Raw genomic sequence first — 23920 nt, 5'->3', positions numbered from 1 at the left:
CAGGTTGAGCTGTTGTTCAGCATCTTAGCTGTAGAGGGCAGTGTCACTGGCCCTCATATGTGGGATCCGAACCGGGGCCCTCTGGCATCCCAAGTGAGTTCTTAACCATCGCGCCACTCGGCCGGCCCTCATTAATGTTTTAAATACAATTGCTTTTTCTGTATTGGCCTTGTATCTTGCCAAGATTGCTCACTTGCTTATTGATTTCTAGTAGGGGTTTTCTTTAAGATTCTTAGGGATTTTCTATATGGATAAACATGTTATCTGCAAGTAATGACACATTTATTTCTTTTTCTCCAATATCTGTGTCTTGTATTTCTTTTTCTTCCCCTTTTGTACTGAATGGTACCCAAATTACAATGTTGAATAGAGTGATAAAAATGGGCATTTTCTCCTTTTCCTCAGTTTTATAAAGGAAAGCTTTCAGTTTTCTGCCCTTCCCTGTGGTATGTGGCCCTTGGTTTCTATCAGTACAGGATCATTAGCGCAGGCGGGTTTCCTGCTTCTGCCCCAGGGAAAGATGGTTTTGGCATCTCCTCCTGCATCTGGCCTTGTACCTTTGCCTGGAATCAGTGCCAGAGGGTTTGCTCGCCTTCTCCAGCAGCGGTCTGCTGTTGCTTTTTACCAGGTGCAGGGCTTATGGTTAGTGCAAGGGAGTACCCCTTCCACCCTCAGGAACAGACAGCTTTGCTTCTACCCTCTCTCAGTTCAGGTTATCTGGTTACCTTTGCCTGGGACCATTGGCTGAAGGGCTTCTGACCCTTCTCCAGCAACTTAATGGTTTTGCTTCACATGAGAAAAAGTTCAGGGAAATAGATAGGATTTTGTTGGTTGTTCCAGCTAACGGGCCCTTCACTGGTCTTACTGTCTGAGGCTTTACTCCAGCCTTTCATGAGCACTCATGGAAAATAATTAGTGATTGTGGGTCCTCCTGTGTCTGGAGTTCTGAAGGATTCTAAGCTTTCCTGGTAGCCCATATTTGGCATTTAAGAAGTCCTTCAAATTTTAGCTGATTTCTTCTTTCTTCATGGTAGACATCTGCTCTGTTTTGTGTCCCATCTCTCCTTGGAGAAGCTTGTCACTATTTGCAGTTCAGTTCACTTGGTTGCCTTGCAACCTTACCTCTCTGTAAGAGTCAGGAAATTTATGATTTTGTAGATGATTCATCTTTTTTTTAAATTATGAGAGTGGGGAGAAAGGGTGTTGTCTTGTGGCTTTCTACATCCTAAGTGGAAGTGGAACTTACAAATGTTTCTTAAGATCTCCACTCTCTTTCCAAATCTTTGCCTTCCTTCTACCTCTGCTATTCATCTGTTTCATGATCTAATCCTGTTTCCCAATAATCTTAGTGTAGGGGCTTAAACACTTTGACTTTTTTTTTCTAGCATAGGCTGAACTATCTTGTTTCACACTGTATTTTGGTCTGTATTGCACTTACATCATTCTCTGCTTATTTAGGCTTGTTGTACCCAGGCTCTGGTCTGAGGAGTGATATGAGTCTGTGGTCCAGTTTTCACTAGTCTGGAGAGTAATGAGTAAGGATGAATGGTGTGTTTCACCAAGCAAATTGTATTTAGTTTTTGGTTTTTCTTTTGAGATTATTTGCACTGCCCTTCTTGGATGTTACCTGTCCTTTTCAAAATGAGATCATGTCAGGGTAATTGGTGGGTATTATTTTATAACCTTTTTATGGAGAAATAATACAGGTACAAAAGTACAAAAAGTATAAATTTCAGCTTAACAAATTGTTGTGGAATAAATACCTTTGTAAATAACACTCAGGTCAAGAAATGAAATCGTTTGAACATTCTAAAAGTCACTCACCCCCGGCATACCCTACCTGATCGCAATTCTTTCCCTCCAAGATACAATTCCTCGCCTGATTTTTATGGTACATACCGGAGGAGCTGTTTGGGCATGGGGATGGGTAGATAATGGGAAACTGTTTGTTAGTGTTTGCACCGATTTACATTTTTACCAGTGATAGAGGAAGGCCCAAATCGCACCTACCCTTGGTGTTGTCAGACTTTTTAATGGTAATACTTCCCTCCCCCCACCCTTTTTGGGGTTTTAAAAATATTTATTTGTAAAATTAAAAGTTAGGTCACTGGTCAGTGAAATCTCAGTCTGAGAGTGACTGGTCTAAATTAAATGACTTTGAATTTGGAGATTATGTCATTATCTTAGCTCTTATTCTCCATACCTGGTTTAGTGGTAAGCACATAGAAAAGTACATATTTATCAAATTAAAAAATTTGTTTTCAGTTTTAAGTAGTTTCTCCATTTTGTATTTTTCACAAAGTTTACTAAAGACTTGAAATGTGTTAAATAAGCTAGTAATGCATTTTGAAAGTTCACCATTTACTTTTCTTTCTTTAGCTTTTATCTCTTCTTTTTGAAGATTTGTTCAAAAAATTTAATTCTGAAATGAAGAAGATTGCAGATCAGGTGATTCCCAAGCAAAGAGCAGCCCAGTTTGATGTTGTGAAACACATGCGTCAAGATCAGATTACCAACGGCATGGTGAACGCCATATCTACCGTGAGTCTCCAGTCATGGATTTAGTTTTATAACTTACTTGTAAATCTTTTCAGTAGAACGGAAATTTAAAGTACTTTGAAAATTTAGGCGAATAAATATATGTATCACCTGAATTTATATATATGTACATATTTTTTTCTTTAAAGGATGCTTACAAATCACAGGGTTGTTTTACTTTGAAAGATGATCTACAGTTCAAATGCTATCAGTAGGAATTTTGTTACGATATGACTTTATTGCCAAATTCTAGTTCCTGTTATATGAGGCAATAAGGAAATAGATATACTCTTACATGAAGGAAAAATCTTTTTGTTTCACCATTAATAGCCATTCTTTTCATGGATATTTTCCCTCATTTTTTTCTGTAATAAAACAGACATATTACAAGTAGGTTTATTAATGACAACTTTTGTCTAACACGGTGCAAAATGTTTCATTTATTGTAGGTTTATATTCCTCAAAGGGCTATCAGCTGTTCTTCACAGAGAGATAAATTCCGGCCTCGGCAGCTGCTGTGTATTCAGGGCCTTCTGGCTGTTCGTAAAGGGTTATCAGATAGGTTTCTGCTCCCTTTCTTAAAGCACAACTGTAGGTCCATCTGATAAAAGTCTGGTTCACGTGTTGTATGCCAGACATAAAATTAGTTTATGGATGGGATTTTGCCTCAACAAAAGAATAGTATAATGTAACACGTTGATTGCCTTAACAGTGAAAGAATGAGTGGCCGACGTGCTGCAATACTTGACTTTAGAAATTTGCAGTGAGTCTATGTCATCAGCCCTTGCAGTGACAGCTACATGTAAACCTGAGCGGAACTGGCCTTTGTGCGCGTTTAGGTGCATTAAACTCTGCAGCCCAAACTTAGTAGATCCCTGGATATGTGAAGAGAAGCTTTCAGAGAGCACTTGAACACACTGTGTTAGAATTACTTTTCCTTGCTACCTGACCCGTGATTTTCAGGTCATGATAGCTGTTTTGAGGAATTCTTTTGCCCCTAAGTGATAGCGCTTTACCTCCCAGAGAAGATAGCTTATTAGAAAAATCAGTAGTGGGCCTGTTGCAGCTGTACCCCAACCTGTAGGCAACCAGAAAAAGATCGCTTCTCAAATTCTGTGAGTGTTGCCTTGAGTAGAATATTTTCAACAAATAAATGCTCTCAGAGGAGCAGTTTTAGATCCCTTGTCTGTTCCTTTTCTTTCCCCATTGTCATACTCCTACGGCATTCTAGAACAAATTGTCTTGCTGAACATGTTGGCTTCACTCCCCATCTACTTCCTGTTTGCCCAACAGCAGCTGCCTTATTTTAGTTCTGTGCCGAATACTTATTCACCTCTTACTCTCTGAGCATAAGTCAGCCTGCAAGGTTCATTCTTATTCAGAGTATAAAAGGAGCTAATGGCAAAAGCAGTATAAGAAGTTAACTTGTGGGGAAAAAAATGCGTTTGCTCTATGTCTTTGCTTTGTCATGGATGGAGTTTCTTCCTAGAATTTAGCTCTTTTCCATGTTATCAAAACCTCAAATTTCTGAAGTGATACACCTTTACTGTAATAATGATTGAACTTGACTTTGTGACAGAGCGCCCCCAGAGTCACATATTTTAATTTAAACAAATCACCTTGTCTGCTTCTGAAACCCTAGCAATTTCTTCACTATACAGGTTTTAAACCTGAATCCATGAGTCCTCTCCTGAAATTGAATGTAAAATTTTGTGTTCATGGTCATAGGTGCATTTTTCTCAAGAGAATAGTCAAACCTTTCATCAGATTCTCAAAATAAAAATGAAGGACCACTGCTTAGCAGATGCAATTTTTTCAATTTTTTTTGTTTTTAAGCATTTAATTTTTATTTATTTTCATCCTTTTTTTTAAATTGGAGAACAGTGTGTTTTCCCAGGACCCATCAGTTCCAAGTCAAGTAGTTGTCCTCAATCTAGTTGTGGAGGGCGCAGCTCAGTGGTCCATGTGGGGATTGAACTGGCAACCATGGTGTTGTGAGCACTGTGCTCTAATCAACTGAGCTAACCTGCCGCCTCTGTTTTCATCTATTTTTAAAGTTTTGAATGTCGGGCCGGCCTAGTGGCGCGTTAGTTAAGAGCTGGCTTGGGATGCCAGAGGGCCCCGATTCGGATCCCACATATGAGGGCCAGTGACACTGCCCTCTACAGCTAAGATGCTGAACAACAACTCGACCTGGAGCTAGGCTGCCATGAGTCATCAGCGACAGCAGGTGGGTTGCCATGGGCTACCATGTGTAGCCAGCAGCCAGCATAAGTGGGTAGCAGCCACTGTGAGCAGCCGTCCGGAAGCCAGCGACTGATCTGCCTTGCCCGGGAAGAGCGCAATGATAGTGCCAACTTGGGCCAGTGAAGCAATGTCCTCCACAACTAGACTGAAGAACAAAAGGATAGCAACTTGTCTGTTCCCCTTCCCCCAATTCCCNAAGCAATGTCCTCCACAACTAGACTGAAGAACAAAAGGATAGCAACTTGTCTGTTCCCCTTCCCCCAATTCCCCAATAAAAATCTTTAAAAATAAATAAATAAATAAATAAATAAATAAAGTTTTGAATGTCACTTATGAAAAATGACAAAAACCATTTAAAATTATTTTAAATAGGATTTTATACTCCTTCAACTGTGATGTGAAGATAGTGTACCTATTTTCTTTTATTTAAAAAAATTTCTTTAGCTGTGGCCTTATTAAGAACGATTCAGCAATAAGATTACTTACATCTCAGGAAGTCAGATTTGCTCCATCAACTCCAGCTTTGAAAGCCAGCTCTTACACATGTTGATGGTTGTTAAAGAGGAGGGTCCAGGATGGGCCAATTCATAAAGCAAGCGAAGTCCTCAGGGATCTGTTTTCTCTTCATCTTTAAACTCTAGCATTCTTGGAGTTTTTTGTTTCATTTATGGTCAATTTATAGAGGCTGGGAAGCCCATCATCAAAGTGCCAGCAGATTCAGTGTCTGGTGAGAGCTGCTTATGGGTTCATAGATGGCCACATTTTCTCTGTGTCTTCACCTGGCAAAAGGGGCAAGGAAACTCTTGAGATCTAATTTTCTTCCTTTTATTTTTGTTTTTTTTGTTTTGTTTTTAGCTGAGCCATTCTGCCACCTGTTGGCAGCTCAGCAGCAGCTCAGCTCTGGCGGGAACTGAACCGCTGTTGCTCAGAGCTCACACTTAACCAACTGAGGCACTTGGCCGGCCCTAATTTTTTTACTTTTAAATCAGAAAGATCATCAATTTTTTTGACGTTTTCTACTTTGCTTTTCTATGCATACTATTTTCTATTGTTAATTCATATTACAATTCCTAACCTTAATTTTTAAGTTATCCTTGAGTATATTTAATGTGTGCAATGAATAAACTATACAATAATATATTTAATATAATACAGTATATTTAATGCATAGAAGATGAAGTAAATTTAATGTCCAAGGTTTAGATGAATCTATTTTAAGATTGACATGAGAATATGTAATATTTCTTAATATGAATATATATGCAGTTTTTAACCTTGATGAAGAGGACTGCAGTTAATTCGTTATCCCTGATAATTTCTATTAGAGTCATTTTTCTGGTGCTGTATTATCCCCTAGTTAAGACTAATTTTGGAAGACATTCGAACAATGGCACATTCCAACATGAAATTATATCTTTGTGCTTCGAGTCGGTTTTACCTTAAATGTGTGTAGAAATCGCTAATGCTCTCTTCCTTAAGAAGCTACTGCTTCCCATGGAAGCCTCTAGTTGAACTGGCTTGCTTGGGATATAATTAGTTCTTCAGAAAATAACTGCTTTGATGTGATAAGGTTGATACATCAAAGCATTCTGAGATGATTGCTCGATGTAGGTAATATCCATTAAATTCCTAGAAAGCCCCAGCAAGGGACCCTGCTAATTGTTCATTTTAATTGTGACATCTTGATTTCTGAATATACCTCAAAGCTCTAATTTCATAAACATGCAGTTCCTATGAGGAGTTTCTCAGAGTAACTGCAAAGTGTCAGGCAATAGATTGAATGATCAGGGGTCCCCTATGTCTTTCATCTCTCTGTAGGGAAATTGGTCTCTAAAGAGGTTTAAAATGGACCGCCAAGGTGTGACTCAAGTGCTGTCTCGCTTGTCGTACATCTCTGCACTGGGCATGATGACAAGAATCTCCTCCCAGTTTGAAAAAACAAGAAAAGTGAGTGGTCCTCGCTCCCTCCAGCCATCTCAGTGGGGGATGCTCTGTCCTTCGGACACTCCTGAAGGAGAGGTAAGGTACCCGAGGAGTCTGCTTTGTCAGAGGTAATACCTGTGGGTGGGGTTCTGCTCCTGTTCCCCCAGGCCGTATCCTTTTTTGGGTCAGCCACTTATCTGGCAGAGAAATATTAATGCAACTTGTCAGGACGACATCAGCATCTTTCCAGAATCAGTACCTGCAGAAGCATTTGATTTAGTATCTCACCTAAATAGAAATAGAGTCTAAATGTTCTGGCTTATTTTAGTTAATCCAAGAATCAAACCATACAATGGAGAGGGGATAAGAATGTGAAGGAAAATTGAGATGCATCAACTTTGCTTATGAGGAGCTCTTTTTAAGCAATTCCTTATTTTCTTTAGGTGTCCTTAGAGGACACAGTCACAGTTGCAGCCAACTAGGAGCACGTAGGCCAAGACCTAAAGTGGATTCTGACTCACTTATACAGGAAATACAAGCAATTACCTATACACTAAACCAAGGAATGTAAGTAGGTTTATGTCCATAGCATCCAGTACTTCCTGTGTCATGGCCTTTTCTCCTTCATGTTCACCATTGTTGGTGTCACTTGCTTTTATTTATTTTAAATTGTAAACTTCCAGAGGAAGGAACTTTGTTGGGTTCACCATTGTATCCCAAGCTCCTAGCACAGAGCCTTGTTCAGAATAGAGGCCCCATAAATATATGCTGAATGAATAAACTAAGTTAATTATGACAAGTAAAAGATGTAAGTTCTAAAGTGTAGGAATGTGTTATGACTCAGGAGAGGGGGGAAAATAGAAGTTCATGTAGAGTTACAATTTTTAGAAATTACCATTCCTCTCCTAATTTATTTTAAACCATGTGGAAATTCACACTAAAATTATGCAGCTTGTCAGATTTGCAGAATTGTACATCTTGAGCTTTGAAACACTAAATTTCCCAGAGATGGCTTCAGCTGACCTCAGTAAAATCCCTATTTTGTGCATCACTATAGCAGATGGTTCTTAAGAATTGAAGGTATAATATTTACGTGTCATGTGTATCTCACAGTGTTTTACTCTGTTGGCTGTATTATATACTTGTTTATATTTTTGTTTCAGATTTTTTTGGTTGTATAGAAGTTTCAATTTTTTAAATTCCCTTTTCATTTTGTAATAATTTTAGACATACAAAGAAGTTATAAGAATAGTACGAAGAATTTCCATAATCCTCACCTAGATTCCCCAAATGTGAACATCTTACATAACCAAGCACAGTTACCAACCTCATGAAATTAGCATTGCTAACAGTACTATAACCTATAAACTATTCAGATTTTGTCAGCTGTCCCACCAATGTCTTTTTCTGATCCAGGATCACACATTGCTCTCAGCTGTCAAGTCTCCTTAGTCTCTTAATCAGAAGCAGTTATTTAGTCTTTCTTTGCCTTTTATGACCAAGAAGCTTTGTAGAGTATTGGCCAGTGATTTGTTAGACTGTCTCTTATTTCAGGCCAGGTGTTTTCTATTTTTATGTGTTCACATTTATCAGTGTTTTCCTTTATTGGTTTTACACAATGTCATCTTAATGACTATGACGTTCTGTTGTCTGGGAATAACAATTTATATGCTCATTTTCTTTTTGGGGATGGCATTTATGATGCCATCATTATTTGCCATTTCAGGTGGTACTGTGCTAAGCATTTCTGTGACTAAATCTGCATTTCCACCTTTGCTTGTTACCTTAGGATAAATTCCGCCAGGTTAAAGGGTCTGTACATTTTAAAGTGTTTTGTAGGAATCGCCGAAGTGTTCCCCACAAGGTTATGCTGCTCTACATTGCCATCAGCAAAGTGGAAACTATTTTTAGACACAAACTGTACTTTGTATTACTAGTGTTCATGCTTAGAAATGACCTGTCTTTTGTTTTTTAGGCTTGTGGTTTGGTTAAAAACTTGGCCCTTATGACACACATCACGACTGACATGGAAGATGGACCCATTGTTAAATTAGCCAGTAACCTGGGAGTAGAAGATGTGAATTTACTGTGTGGGGAAGAGCTCTCTTACCCAAATGTGTTTCTCGTCTTCCTCAATGGTGAGTGTATTATGGAGACATGTTGAGCCTAAGCGGCTGTGGGTGAGGGGGGTGGGGATGGAATCCATTATTATTCATGTATTTAAAGCACAAATATACTTAATTCTGGGCCCAGGTTGCCTTAATTTAAAGGAAGAAAAATGGTAAGAGAAACAGTCATTTTATCGGCTGGGTCATCCAGGTTCTGAGAAGACACAGCTATCAGAGCTAAAGGCTAACCTTGCAGAGACTGACTGGCTGCTTTCTGCGCTTTTGTAGCTGCCAGCATGTGCACAGCGGAATAAGGCTCAACAGGGTATCTTTAAGTTCAGGTTAAATATGTGGGGCATTCTGCACAAATATCAGCCCTGACAGTGACTTGGCTTATATTCAGCCACTTGATATTGATTGTCAACAGCCTGTGGCAAGAGGGCCCCTTTCCTTCCACTCATGGTCCAGTCGCTTCTTTCACATGCCCCTTCCAATCGATCCCCTTCAGCGTCCTCCCAAGACCCATTGGCAAGTGTGCCTTGTCCTTTCTACTTGAAATTTGGTGGCCTGTCCCCGCTCCAGTGTACCGCATATGCTTGTCCTGACCCCTTTGCTCCCATGCTTTTCTCCTCCTTCCTCCTGCTCTGGGAGGCATTAACCCTGTACTGCATGGGCTGGTGAGCAGGGGACCAGGGCTGTGAACTGCCTCATTCAGTGTATCCCAGCTGCTAACACTGAGTGAGCTCTTGCTCTGCACTTTCACCCAGCACCTCTCTGAATCCTCACGTTAACCCTGGGAGGCAAAGTGCACTGTCCTCATTGTACAGGTGACGATGCCAACAAGAGCAGTTTAATAAGAGCAGTTACTGGGTGCTAGGCAGAGTTCAAGTGCTTTCCATAAGATCAACTCATTTAATCCTCACATCGGCCCTTTGGGAAATGACAGAGCCAGCGTTCAAACCCACGGGGCCTAGACTCCAGGTTTATGCCCCAAGCATGGTGCTGACAGATGAGGAAAATGAGACTAACTTTTTAGGGTTCCCCATCTAGCATGTGGTAGGGCTGGCGCTAGACTCAGGACTGCCCCTACCCACTCCCTGTGTGGCTTCCCTACAGCCCTGTAGCCTGGCCGCAGGTGTTAAGGACAGTGCTTTCAAATGGCTACTCAGTGCTGCTTAGCATTTTCGTTGGCTGGGTATTTTAAATCCTGTTCAATTAGTTCTTTCATTCCTGTTTAAAATATTCTCCTTTTCTGTTTAGGTAACATCCTGGGTGTCATTCGAGACCATAGGAAGCTAGTGAATACATTTCGACTGATGCGAAGAGCAGGATATATCAATGAATTTGTTTCCATCTCAACAAACCTTACAGATCGATGTGTCTACATTTCCTCTGATGGAGGAAGGCTGTGCAGGTATAACTTCCTAAATTGAGTTTTTAAGACTCGTTATGTTTACTTTTGAAAGAAGTAGTCCTTTTTATTTTTGAATCTACTTTAACCTCATTCATTATTAAGATAAATTTAATTCCGTTAGCAAACACCTCATGAATATGTATACTGGGCACCAAGGGTTCAAAGATTAATGAGAATCTCTGCGGTAATAACAACCAACTGTGCTAGTAGTAAATGCTAGCCATTATTGATTATTCTAACAGATGTATTGTCTGTGAGGCTTTAACTATGTTCAACCCTATCAGGTTCAATTATTAGTTTCATTTAACAAATGAAGAACTGGGCTTTAGTGAAACTAAGTAACTTACCCAAAGCTACTTAGTGACGGAGTCCGCTGTTTACTCAGAAATCCTTAGAGTTCGTTTGACTCCAACAGTCATGACTTTACCCACTGCATTCAGTTGCTGTGAAATGAGTTTTGAAGGCTGAGTAGGATTGTGTTACTTGGATGAAGAAGGAAAGGAGAAAGGCTGAAGAATGGCAAGAATTTAAAAAATGGAGGCATAAAGAAATAAAATAATGTTAGTCCCAGCAGAAAAGTATAATAGGTGCCTTTTATTCATTCAGCAAATATTAAGAGCTTATTAAAACACCATCTAGGAGGTAGTGGTACAAAAATGAATATGACATGGTATCTGGTCCTTCGGGGACATGCGGGGTCATCAGCTGAGGACATGACCTTGTTTTACTGTAAACCTTTGTAGAACGTAGGTATTGTTAGGGTACAAGTTGTGAACTAGCAGCAGTGGAAAGAGCTTGGCCTTCCTTGGAAGTCTGTCAGAGCTTAGAGAGTGGACTGCCGTTGTTTGTGTCTGTCCAGCGCCATTTTTCGTTCCAGTTACCCTCCTTGTTTTCATTTGGGGACTCTCCCACCCCGGACTGGCGGTCTTGGGACAGTCAGGTGCTTTCTGCTGCTCAGCCAAGGGTCAGGCATACAACCCAGGCAAGGCTGGTCTGACTTTCTCCTCAGAGAGCTGGGATCCCGAGTAGAATAACTCGGGAAGAGGTGTTGGGATGGACTGGCCCTGACACTGGTGCGTGGGAGAGGCTGCTCGCTCACCACGCGCCCTTTCTGCATCCTTGGGGCTGCCCGAGCTTTTTTCTTTCTGAGGCTGAGCATTTCACCTTCTTCTTTGATTCTCATCCTTCTAGTAAATGTGTATGCTTTCAGTAAATTCTTTTTTTTAAGTTTCATTATTTTTTTCGTAAATTTCATTTTTTTGCTTAAATTAGACAGAATTAATTTCTTTGCAACCAGAACGCTAACCGCTGATACACCTGGGTTTGAATCCCCACTTCACACTTACTGACGTGTGTGACTCTGCGTTTGTTACTTAAGCCTCTGAGCCTTGGTTTCCTTGGCTGTAAAAGCGGGAAGAGTAACAGTGCCTCCCTAGGATTGGCCTGAGAACTAATGGGTATGAGATGTGATAAGTGCTTTGTAGGGTGCGCGGCACACATGAGGTGCTTATTTATGGCTATCACGGCCCATTTAGGGGTGGAAAAAACAATGACATTTTCTAGGTTACTCTTTTTTTAGGATTTTTCTCTTTCCTTCCATCCAATATAACATGGCATAGTCTAAAAGAAAACGGATTCTTTTTTAGAAGTAATTTTACAATGGCATAGCATAGATCGGGCAGGAAGAATTAGTAGAATTTACTGAGTACAAGTAAAAGGTAACTGAGGTAGTTAAATGTGACCCCTCCCCCCTCCACTCCTGCTTCTGTCTTCACTTCGGAGTCCCTTAACCTGAACTAAACTGCAGCCCTTGAAGGAGGCAGCCGTGTTGCGCTGCTTTCCCACCAAGAAGCCAGGGTTTTGAAGTAATGGCGATTTCCACAAAAAGTTCACCTAGTTTATTTTTCGACAACTAGTGTTTCCCTTTTGTCATTGTGTAGCTCCTCTTCTTAGCTGTTTGAAAGTGCTCATTAGCCCTCAAGTTGTTATTTGGACCTTAGGGTAGGGCGCACAAGTGTCTGGTGGTTACTTGCTGCTCTCTGTGAGAGCTGCTTATCCAAATAGCAATAGCCCTTGACGTTTCGGTGCCGCATGCCGTCCTTTGTGTTGGCGTTTCCTTGTGGTGGCAAAGCCCTCAGAGACAAATCGCCACTGACAGTTAACAGGTTAATCTACCAGAAAGTGTCGAGCAGAAAGCTCTCTGCCTCACACCCATGACATTGCTAAAAATCACAAAGTAAAAAAGCTTTATTCTCTGCAGACTTCTTGTCACTCTTTGGTCACATGTAGCTTTAGGGAACCTGTGAGTGTAGCCCAGTGATGTTTGTCCTAAATCACACCACTCTAAACAGCTGACATTCGTCAGACCCTCGCTGCAAAATGTCATCGTTAGCCTCAGGAACAGCTCTCTGCCTGCTGACTTCCTGGGTAGTAGATCACATCTGCCCAGGGTGAACTAGGAGATGCTGTTGGTATGATGCATTTACATAGTTTTTTTAGATATGACACTAAAGGTTTGTTTCCTTTTTAGATTTTATCAAGTATCATTTTTGTGTTGTCTTTTCACTCGAAATCAATTATTTCCTAAGATGCTTGCATGAAGTACTGGTTGTATAGACATGTGCATGTGCACACATACAGATATGGGCTGGTGTATATGACTGTGTATGTACATGTGAGGGAGAGAAAAAGGCCTCTGTGCACTCACACATTCAGAAAATACCTGGTGTCCTCAAGCAATCCAGAAATAAGTTTGATTATATTTACAGCATCCTTCATTTCACTAAACTTTCTTCCTGACTTAATTTTTCTGTTGAACTACTGTGAATTTAATTTTTTTACTTTCCAGACCCTATATAATTGTTAAGAAACAGAAGCCTGCAGTCACGAATAAGCATATGGAAGAGCTGGCTCAGGGGTACAGGTAAATGTCCAAAAGCAAAACTGTGTCTTCTTAGTACTCATTTACATGATATAATCAGCAGTGACATTATTTGCTCGGAGCTTTCAAGAATAGTGTATTTTCATTTTTAGTCTTTTAATTCCTCCCCACCTAAAATACCAGCCTGTTAAAAACCTATATTTCTCTATGTGAACTTGCTTGGATATTGTAAAATACTTATTAACTTAGATCATGAGGACTACAGAGTCTTGGTGTAAATTCGCGTGTTATTAAGTGTTTCTAGTAAGAGAAGGACTTTCAGCAGTGTGCTGATACAGACACTGTGGGTCTCTCATCACATGGAGTTTCTAAAGAAACAGAAGATATTTTTAGAAGTGGAGACCAGATTGACAGGAATCACAGATGTTTCACTGTTGTTTTTTTTTTCAGTGATGTGTGGTCACTGTCTGATCCAAGAGTAACAGTTTCAAGTATCCCAATGTACTGATACTTTCTGGGAGAGAAAGGTGCTTTGGGCCTCACGGAAAGCCAGTAACTTCCATTACTGCGCATAAATACTGCTGTAAAATGCTGTTTGATAACGTCTGTTTCACCAACATTTTCCCAGGAATTTTGAAGATTTCTTACACGAGAGTCTGGTTGAATATTTAGATGTGAATGAAGAAAATGATTGTAACATCGCACTCTATGAGTGTACAATTAACAAGTAAGTGGGATCCTTAACAACCATAATTAAAATCTGTTCTGATTATAGACACTACCTTCTCTTTTCATTTCGTCTTCAATTCCTGTGTTGGGTACTCTTTTAGTAGTTACTGTTAGGAGTATACTGTTTTATAACAAAGCATAACCCATCATTTATCCCAATGTAAGAGTATCAGAAAACTGCCAACAAGTCATTTTTAGACTTAATTATTCTTCCTATTCATTTTATACTTTGTGTATATTTTTAAAAAGGAATTGCTGCTCTGATTTTAATATTTGACTACTGCCAAACTTGAATTAATGAATCAGGATATGTAAAAGATGTATTTCTCTCTTCTAGAGAGGATTTTCTTAGTGGACATCTAAATTCTTGTTGTCAATGCAGGAATTCCTACATAATATGTTGTAAAGATACCTTTAAACTTATGTGTAATATAAACATGAAATGGTAATATGTTTATAATGTGTCCTCTAGAACACTGATGTTTTTCAAAGCATCTGTGCTCCATCTGGAGTACATTAGTGGAAAGTTACGTTATGTCTGATGCCGTGTAACTGATGTAGTTTCCCTAACCTTGGAATTTTTGCAGTTATATTGTTAAATAGTTAGAGAGTATAATACTGCCACCTGATAACTATTTGTCTTCAGTCAAGAAAGTATAATACTTTTCTGTTTTCTGCTACCAGATGAAATATACCACTTTATTTTTGTCTTATTATAAGGTAGTAAATAGTGCTTTCAGTCAGAATTTTAATGCCTAGAAGGTATGACTCTCTCAAAATGCTATTTTTATACCCCTCATTTCAAGACTGATTAAGACTGAAGGAGAACTATTTAAATAGCAATTCCATCTTTGTTACTCAAGCCAAAACCCTCAGCTTCAGCCTTGACTCCTCCCCTCCTCTGTACCCACACCTAATCCCTTAGCCTATCACATGGACCTTCAAAACATACCTGGACTCTAAGCTCTTTTTACCACCTTCACCTGTCATCCTAGCCCAGTCTACTGCCATTGCTTGCTTGGATTTTTGCAAAAGTTATGGGATTATTTTTGCACTTGTCCTCATAATATACAGTCTATTCTTTGTGTTTTTTTTTTGTTTTTTTTTTTTAGCTGAGCCATCCTGCTACCTGTTGGCAGCTCAGCGGCTGCTCAGCTCGGGCTGGACTCGAACCACTGTTGCTCTATACAGTCTATTCTTAATAGCTCAGAGTGATCTTGTCATTTCTCTTCTCAACTCCCCTGCCCCCCACTCCCACCCACTCCCCACACACAGTGGCTTTCCATCTCTCTCTGAAGTCCTTACAGAGGCCTTCAGATTCTTACACGATCTGTCCGCCCTGCTGTACGCCTGCAACACCATCTCCTACTCCCTCGCTCTGTTTTATCCACCCTGGCTGCTGCTTCAAGTACCCTTTAGCCTCAGCACCTTTGTGCTGGCTGTCCCCCTGCCTGAGCACTCTCTCACATACCTGCATGGCTCACTCCTTCTCCTCCTCCAGGTCTTCACTCAGGTTTCACCCTCTCATTGAATTTTCCTGACCGTCCTATTTAAAACCAAAACCGCTTCTCTGTCCATCCCTCTTTACTGCTTTTTTTTTCTAGGGCGTATTACCTTACAATAAAATCTGTAAAATGTGTATTTTATTGATTTATCTGTGTATTGTCTGTCTCCCTCCACTAGAAGCTTCATCAAGGCAGGGACTTTTCTCTGTTTTGTGCACTGCTATGAATGAATATAACCATCAACAGCAGTATCACCAAATCACCAAGTTGTCCCATATATCACATTCATTTTATTTTAAAAATAGAAAACATTTTATATTATTTGATTCATATACATGACATTTAAAAAAATTTAGTTACAGATATAAATACTATAGTATTTCAATTGCTTTTTATTACATTGTCTGACTACACCTAAGTCGTTTATTTAACTTGTTCCCCTATTGATGAATATTTAGGTTGTTTCTGATATTTTCCACTATTACAAGGTACAGATTACTTAGTCTCAATTTGAAATAAATTTAAGACCCTTCTACATGGTGAGTAGGAAGTCTAATTCCTGTTCAAGATATAAACTTACAGTGGTTATAATTTTGAATAGCCATGTTCCTTTCTGTTTTGTAAAATCAGAATCCAGAGGGTTTGGACTTTCAGCAATTATTAGATAATATATAATCTTATGTAAGTTCTTATCATGAAAAAAGAGGAAACTTAGATGCTTACCTTCTTCATTTTTATAACACCCCAATCTTTACATACGAAAAAGTAGCTTTTATTTTCATGGAGAATGTCGAATTGGCCAATATTTAAACAAAACCGTACATTTAAAACAAACTCTTTTATTCTAGGCTATAATATGTCACTATAAGCTTTTTCTCTTAAAAGGAAAAAATCTAGAGCCCTTTTCCTCTCTCTTGACAAAGGCCTCAAGCATCTGAGAGGATTGGGATCCTGCTAAGTCATGAGGCCAAAACTATTCTTCAAACCATGAGCTACATGGAAAGTGTCCTCCATAACCAAATTAGAGACATAATTCAATACATGTGTATTAAAAAAATGGGTGGATAACTGTACATTGCAACTAATTTTCCATGATGGGTTGGGTTATCTTGGAAATCAGTTCTTTTCACAAGTACTATAAATCACTGAAATTATTTAAGTTGTGCTTCAGAAACACTTGAGGAAAGAATAAAAGGTCAACAGGGACCACACATCCTAGGTGTGATATCTGTTACTTTTCGCTAAAAACAATGTGGCTGTTCTTTCTCATTAAAATATCTGAGTTGCTCTATCATTTAGACAAAACTGAGTTTTCTGCAAAAATATATTATGAAAGTAACCAAGATTCTGACACCTAGTAGGTAAAGTCTTATGTTGTGTTCAGTATCTATAGCCAAGCTGTCCAATAAAAATACAATGCTGGGGCCGGCCAAGTGGCTCAGCTGGTTAAGAGCTCGCTCAAGAGTGTGAGCTCTGAGTAACAGAGGTTCGAGTCCCCGAGCTGAGCTGCTGCTGAGCTGCCAACAGGTGGCAGAATGGCTCAGCTATATATATATAATGCAAGCTACCTATATAACTTTAAATTTTCTAACAGCCATATTAAAAAAGGAAAAGGAAACATTTTATTAATTTTATTTCACCCAGTATATCTAAAATATTATCATGTCAACATGTGATCAGTATAAAAATACTAAGAAAAAAAGCAAAGGAAAAAAAAATACTGAGATGTTTACATTTTCTTCCTACTGACTCTTCCAAATCTGGTGTGCAGTTATAGCACATCTCAATTTAGATGCTAAATTTTCATCGGAAACACTTGATCTGATTTCATAAAATTTACAGTTGAAAAAGTAGATTCACAAATGTATGTTGTTACAAACATAACTATTGATAAAAGGTTTAAAGTGACTGAACTGAGTTGTTTAAATTTAAATTTGAGTTTTAAAATGTAAGGCAATTAAAATTAAGTAAAATAAAAATTCAGTTTTTCAGTCTTACTAGTCTACCTTTTCAAGTGCTTAATAGTTACTTTTGGCTAGTGGTTACGGTTTTGGTCCCCATAGATTTACAATGACTATTCTTAAAGGGGATATATTCCTCTCTTTAAAATGATGAACAACTTTCTAATTGATTGATATAAGTTGGAAAAGTGAGGAAAAGCAGATTATTCATGTGGATGCTTTTGATACTGCATTTCTATATGCTCAATATAGTAATTTCTTTAGAAGTGTTAGTTATTGTTATTATTAGTTAGTATACAATAATGTTTTATTTTTCATATAGGCATTCCACACTGTCTCCCTTCTCTTGTATTTCCACAAATAATAGAAGTGTCTATCATTGAAAAAAAATAATTTATGTTTTACTATATTTATAGTTTTGCTAACATCAAATTTGTTATTGAGGTTTTGTTATAAACTTATATATGTATATATATTTATATAAATGTACATAAATTTTAATGTCTAGGTCCCCTGGGATATCCCCTGGGATGATAGTAGTATTTTTATACTCTTTAAGAATATTTATTTTAGTACATGGTGCCTAAGATGTCTAATTCTTCATTAACTTGATAGAGATACCACCCACTTGGAGATTGAACCCTTCACCCTTCTCGGCGTTTGTGCTGGCCTGATCCCATACCCTCATCATAACCAGTCCCCAAGAAACACATATCAGTGTGCCATGGGAAAACAAGCCATGGGTAAGATTTTGTTCTACATACCTGGATAAAAGACTTGTGTCTTTATTCTTACTTCATTAGTATTACGTGTTTAGCCAAGTCAGGTGTTGTTAACACCCGTGTGTTACCAAACTCCGAGGGTTGCCTGGAACTCAGCAATGCTTGCAGGCACCCCTATCATGTCTAAAGGTTAAACAAAAATGGAGAAAACCTCCCTGAACTTGTTCCCTTGACCAAACAAAGGGACATAGAAAAATTATAAAGGGGTAAATATAAAAAGATAAGCCCTATAAAATATAAATTGTTAATCTGGAAAGATGGAAGAAAGAGCTGAAAAACTCAAGATTAAGGGAGGAGAGGGAAAGGAAATGGAGAAAAAGATGCACAGTGTGTATAGGAATGGATGACAGTCATTGAACCCATTATATCCTTTTAATTGCTCCTATAGCTCCTGAAATATTCAATTCATGTCACACCAGTTTCTGCATTCGTTTTTCTTTCTTTTTGCTATTTTCCCTTTCATCATCCATCCATCCATTAATTTATCTGTATATCCATCCATAACATTTATTGAGCACTAACTATAGACCAGACAGTGGGGCTGGAACCTGAAAATACAGAGATGAGGAGAGAGCCCTGTTCTCAGGGAGTTCACAGTCTCATAGGAGAGACCAACAAATAAAATGGTAGTTGGGTGTAGCGTGGTAAGTGCTGTAACAGACGGACAGCCAGAATCCAGAGGAATAAGAGCAGAGAGGTCACTTAAGGCTAGAATATAGGTGGTTTCTGAAGATTAGAACTGAACTGAGTTTTGGAAAACACTAATATTTCTCCCAGCTGTGGAAATATACGCAAGCATTGCATGGAAAAGTCTCGATACTTCGGTATGGCTGTTTAGTACAGTATGGGTCGGAAAGGTGCCATATATTAAGGAGTTTGAGTTTTATTTTGAAGGTGATACAGAGAGAACACTGGGCAAAAAAAGTTTTACTTATCAAGTTTTTAAAAAATGTTTTTTAGAATAATTTAAATGCTAATAAGCTTAAAAATTTTATTTTCATATATGTCTATGACATCAATATGACTTATCATTCTCTGGTTTAAAGTGTGATACAAGGAACTTCATAAGAAAACTGTAAAAGGTTTTTGCATTGCCTTTGGGTAACAACCTGAACGCAGTTACCAAGAATCAGCTACAACTGACTGTAGACAATGTACGAATTCTATTTCTCATTGCAGATCAAGAGTATATATTTCTTTTTTGGGTTTTTATATTGCCCTTTGGTTGGCCACGAAGACATAGAAGCTTGTTGTCCTGCCACCATTTACCTGAATGATGTAATGCCCGGACAGTTGAGAATAATTCCCAGTGGGAAAATCTAAACAGCAGCTCATCAATTTAGCCTTCCCCATTCATCCTCAGCCGCAGTGGAGGCTGACTTCCCGCTTGTGCTTCTGACTTGCTAACAAGTTGAAATATACAGTACTGAACCCTGTGTGTCCTGAAAAGGCTATCACTTCTATTGGCTTTACCAAACCATTTTGTTTCATGATGTGAATCCCGGCTGAAACAATACACCTTTTGTGTAGAACCTTCAGCAGAATTAACGGCAGACTAATCACCTCATCGCTAATGCCACTCTTTAGTGTGTCTGTTTGAAGGTTGGAATAGAAAGGGCTGCATCTATCTTCAGTGAGCGAATCCTTTTTTTTTTTTTTAATAAAAAGACTTGAAGGCAAGAAATAATATTTTCATTTTTGTAACTCTCCTCCTTACCCCACCCCCTCTAAAAAAAAGTCTTTATGTTGTGGCCATCAGTATCTGAAATGTTCAGTTAGTTGCCACACACAGTTAAGCAGGATCAGTGTGTACAGAAAGCCAATTCAGTGTCTGTAGAGTTCTTTTGTAGTTTTCTATGTGAAGGTTTTTTTTCTTGTTTTGTTTTGAGTGTCATTTGCAATTCATTGTCTGTGTTTTCTGAGGTTGGTGTATTCAGCTGCTCTGACCCTGGGTCCCGCACATTTAGCTCCTGGGATACAATCCTCTGACGTTACTGCTGACGCTAGGAAGACAAAAGCCACTGAATATCTTAAGTAATAAAAAAAAAAAGCCTTTGTTACTGTTTGTTATTATAAAACACCTGACTAGAAAGAAAAGCAGGGCGATAAAAGCTCATTTAGAGTTGGCACATAACACGGGCACATTTCTCTTTGGACACTGAAATAGCTGCCGAAGTCTTGAGCGAGGTCTGTGTGAAAAATCACAAAAGCAAAAAAGGCCAGCAGAGGGAGAAAACCCACAGCGGAGAGAGTCCCAGGTCTGTGAAGCAGACCAGGCACTTTGAGTTGGACTTCTCCTAGTCATTTTAATTCCATGCAGTCATGACAGCTGATAACTCAAAGTCACACTATCCCATTTTAAGTGTGAGCTGAAGACTGAATGCTGTTCATCCATTAGTCCATGTGTCAAGTGGAAGACAGTAGCCCGGAATGAATTCACTGAATATTCTAGCCAACATGGAAAATTTGCTGTCTGCCTTTCACTACCAGCTCCTCCCATTCGACAGAGTAAAGAAATGAGTAAAAGTCATTTTCTGTCACTACAAAGGAGACTGGAGACCAGCACAAACCACAGAGACTGAAAGCCTTACCTCATACATGAGCGAGAGCTGACTTTAATCCAACATGAAACACCAGCGGTGGGTGTTTCTTAAATCTTAGGCTCTTTAAGTTATTAAAAAGATTCCAGTTTCCACACAACATCTTACTATGCTACTCAGCCACACTTCCCTCCCGTGGATGTGGCTCTGTCTGTTGTGACATGGTTCAGAGCAAGAAGTCAGGTAGACGTGTGTGGAAAGGGCGAGGTCTCCAGGTCACTCAGTGCTACAAGGAAAGGCTGTGTGTTGGAGCTGCTTTGTACATACTCTCCCTGGCACCAGACGCCAAGTTCACATGAGTCATGCTTTCATAGCCTGCCCATTTTATTAGTTGGCAATCCTCTAGTGGAACACTTTCTCCTGTTTAAAAGGATCTTTCAGTCAGTATCAGCTCAGTTAATGAATATGCGTCACATACTTCTCTAGCCTGGCTTCTGCTTCCGCCCCTCCCCCCTTCAACTCCAAATTGCTGGGACTCTCTTTTTATTTAAACTCAGGAGCAAATGCAGCTTCTGTATTTTTTTGTTTTCAATAGACTCCATTCCTAAGCAGATAGTTCCTTATTCTGTATTTCCCACTTTACCGTAGGATGGGTGTACTAGAAATTAGGCTGGAGAATTTTGAGAGACTAAAACACATAGTATACAGAGATCGTCATAAAATCTTGTTTTATTCTCTATCTCCTCCCCCACTTTCTGTTTGAATTTTTTTAAAAAGAATATTTATTCTTTATGCATTTGTGGGTAAAATGAAAAGATATCTTGGCCAAATTGTCCCTGGCAATTCTTTTTTTAGAATTCTGCTATTGGTTCAAAAAAATAAAGTTAAAATCACTGTAACTATTTTAGATGTAAACTTATGTGATATTTCTTGCAAGCTAGAATGTGAATAATGAATACTTATGGAGGTTAAATTAAACTAAAGTTCAGTATCTGGTAAGAGTTGGAGGCAGAATGAGTGATAGTGTGGGATAATGGAGTGTGTATTTTTATTACTAATATTGTTCATATTAGCCATAATGAATGTTGCCACTTATTGAATACCCAGATGATTTACATACATTTCTTTGAATCATAATAATAATATTGTCAGATACAATACATAACCTTTTTTGTTTCTGACAAGGAAATGGATCCCAGTTTGGTTGAGTAACTTATAAAAGGTTATGTCTTCTATGCAATGCTGTCTTTAAAACTCACTAAAATTCTTCTCAACTGAAACTAACTCCTTTCCTCACTTATTCCTATTCACTGTGGATCACGATCAAGGTGCCATTCCTGCTAGACTGTAGATTATAAGCTCCTTGAGGACAGGGACTTAGCATAATATGGGTCCAGCATAGTGCCAGCTTAGTGGGTAGAGTGTAGCAGTACTTAATAAATGTTTCAACAACAAATGAATGACTCTGTGAGCACATTAAAATTGTTAAGAAATCAGGTACAGATTTTTAAAAAGAATCTTTGAAATGAAAAACTAAGTTGGGAGGCTTATACATCCTGATTTTAAGACTTACTATAGAGTAAGTCTATAGTAATGAAGACAGTATGACATTGACATTAAGGGTAGACCTATAGGTCAATGGAATAGAATGAAGAATCTAAATATAGACCCACACATTTATGGATAGTTGATTTTTGATGAATGAGCCGGGGCAATTCAGGAGAAAGGAAATCTTTTCAACAAAATAAAATGACTCTTTGTATATTTATATAGAAACAAATGAACATCATCTCTTACCTCATGCCATACAAAAAATTAACACAAAATGGATCATTGCCCTAATGGAAGAGCTGAGACCATAAAACTTATAGAAGGAAACAGGTGAAAATCTCCATGACCTTGCATGACCTAAAATTTGTTAGAACACAAAAAGCACAAACTGTAAAAAAGAAAAAAATAAATAATTGGACTTCCTCAAAATTAAACTTTTGCTCTTTGAAAGACGCTGTTAAAGAATTAAGAGGCCATTAAGCACATAATGGAAAACAACATTTGCAATGCATATAGCTGATAAAGGATTTGTATCCAGTATATAGAAAGAACTCTTTAATAATAAGACAGCTCAGTTAGACGATGGGAAAAACAAAAGCAAAAACCAGACACTTCACAAGGAGTGACCAATAAGCTCATGAACATATATTCAACATTATTAGTCATCAGGTAAATGTAAGTTAAAATTGAGACACTAGTACACACTCATTAGAATGACGAAAATGAAGAAGACCGACATACTAAGTGTCAGTGAGGACGTGGAGCAGCGAAAACACTCATACACTGTTGGCAAGAGTGTAAAATGGTATAATCAGCTTGGAAAATTCTTAAGCAGTTTCTTAAAGTTAACCATACCCTTACCAAACCACTTAGAAATTCCACTCCTGTGTATTTACTCAACAGAAATGAACACACAATGACGTGTGCACTAATGTTCATTGCAGCTTTATTCACAGTAGCTCAAAACTGGAAGCAACACAAACCCATCAGTACGAGTGGATAAACAAGACATATATTAATACAATGGAGTATGCTCAGCAATAAAAAGGAATGGACTGTGATACGTGCAACCACATGGATGAATCTTGGAATCATTATGCTAAATCAAAGAAGCAGCACAGGAGTGTCCATACTGTGTGATTCCGTTTATATAAAATTCTAGAAAATGCAAATTAATCCATAATGATGAAAAACAGATCAGTGGTTGCCTGGAGCCAGGGACAGAGGGAGGGCTCTTTTGGGAATGATGGAAATGTTCTGGATTGTGATAGTGGTGGTGCTTTCACAGATGTATATATCTGTCAGAACTCATCAATTTGTACACTTTAAATGAATGAAGTTTATTGTATTCAATAATATTGATTAAATAAAGAGAAATTGGGCAAAGGAAAACAGAAAAATAGTTAAATGCATAAAACTTGATGATTTTCAGTCCACATTTTCTAAGCTGTGTGCATTCTTACTAACCTTTTTTCATTCCACCTTAAAAAAAAAGCCAAAAAACATTTTAATCTACATTTACATACCTTGCTGTGCCAACTTGTGACTTCTAAGAAAGTTATGATCAAGAAAATATGACTTTGTAAGAAAGATATGTCCTGGTAGTTAGAATATGAAATTGTTGGGAGACCATAGTTATGGCAAAATGGGACAGTAGAAGGAGAATTGAGCTCATAAATATTATGATTGTGTTAGTTATTATAAATATGCAATGCTCTTTTTTTTTTTTTTTTTTTTTTTT

General features: G+C 38.4%; 1 protein-coding gene across 1 annotated transcript in view; it reads left to right on the top strand.

Moving 5' to 3' along the window:
- The window catches only part of POLR3B (RNA polymerase III subunit B), a 115144-nt gene that overhangs the window by 48570 nt on the left and 42654 nt on the right, over positions 1–23920 (top strand). The window contains exons 13-19 of the mRNA XM_019642626.1: positions 2380–2541; positions 6604–6804; positions 8684–8846; positions 10077–10230; positions 13079–13153; positions 13740–13838; positions 17922–18049. Of these exons, the coding sequence (XP_019498171.1) occupies positions 2380–2541; positions 6604–6804; positions 8684–8846; positions 10077–10230; positions 13079–13153; positions 13740–13838; positions 17922–18049 (982 nt within the window). The remainder of the gene's footprint in view (positions 1–2379; positions 2542–6603; positions 6805–8683; positions 8847–10076; positions 10231–13078; positions 13154–13739; positions 13839–17921; positions 18050–23920) is intronic.

The sequence above is a fragment of the Hipposideros armiger genome, unplaced genomic scaffold, assembly GCF_001890085.2.
Source record: "Hipposideros armiger isolate ML-2016 unplaced genomic scaffold, ASM189008v1 scaffold_71, whole genome shotgun sequence".
Classification (NCBI taxonomy): Eukaryota; Metazoa; Chordata; class Mammalia; order Chiroptera; family Hipposideridae; genus Hipposideros; species Hipposideros armiger.
The sequence above is the reverse complement of the archived record's forward strand: the minus strand, read 5'-3'. Positions and strand labels throughout refer to the sequence as shown.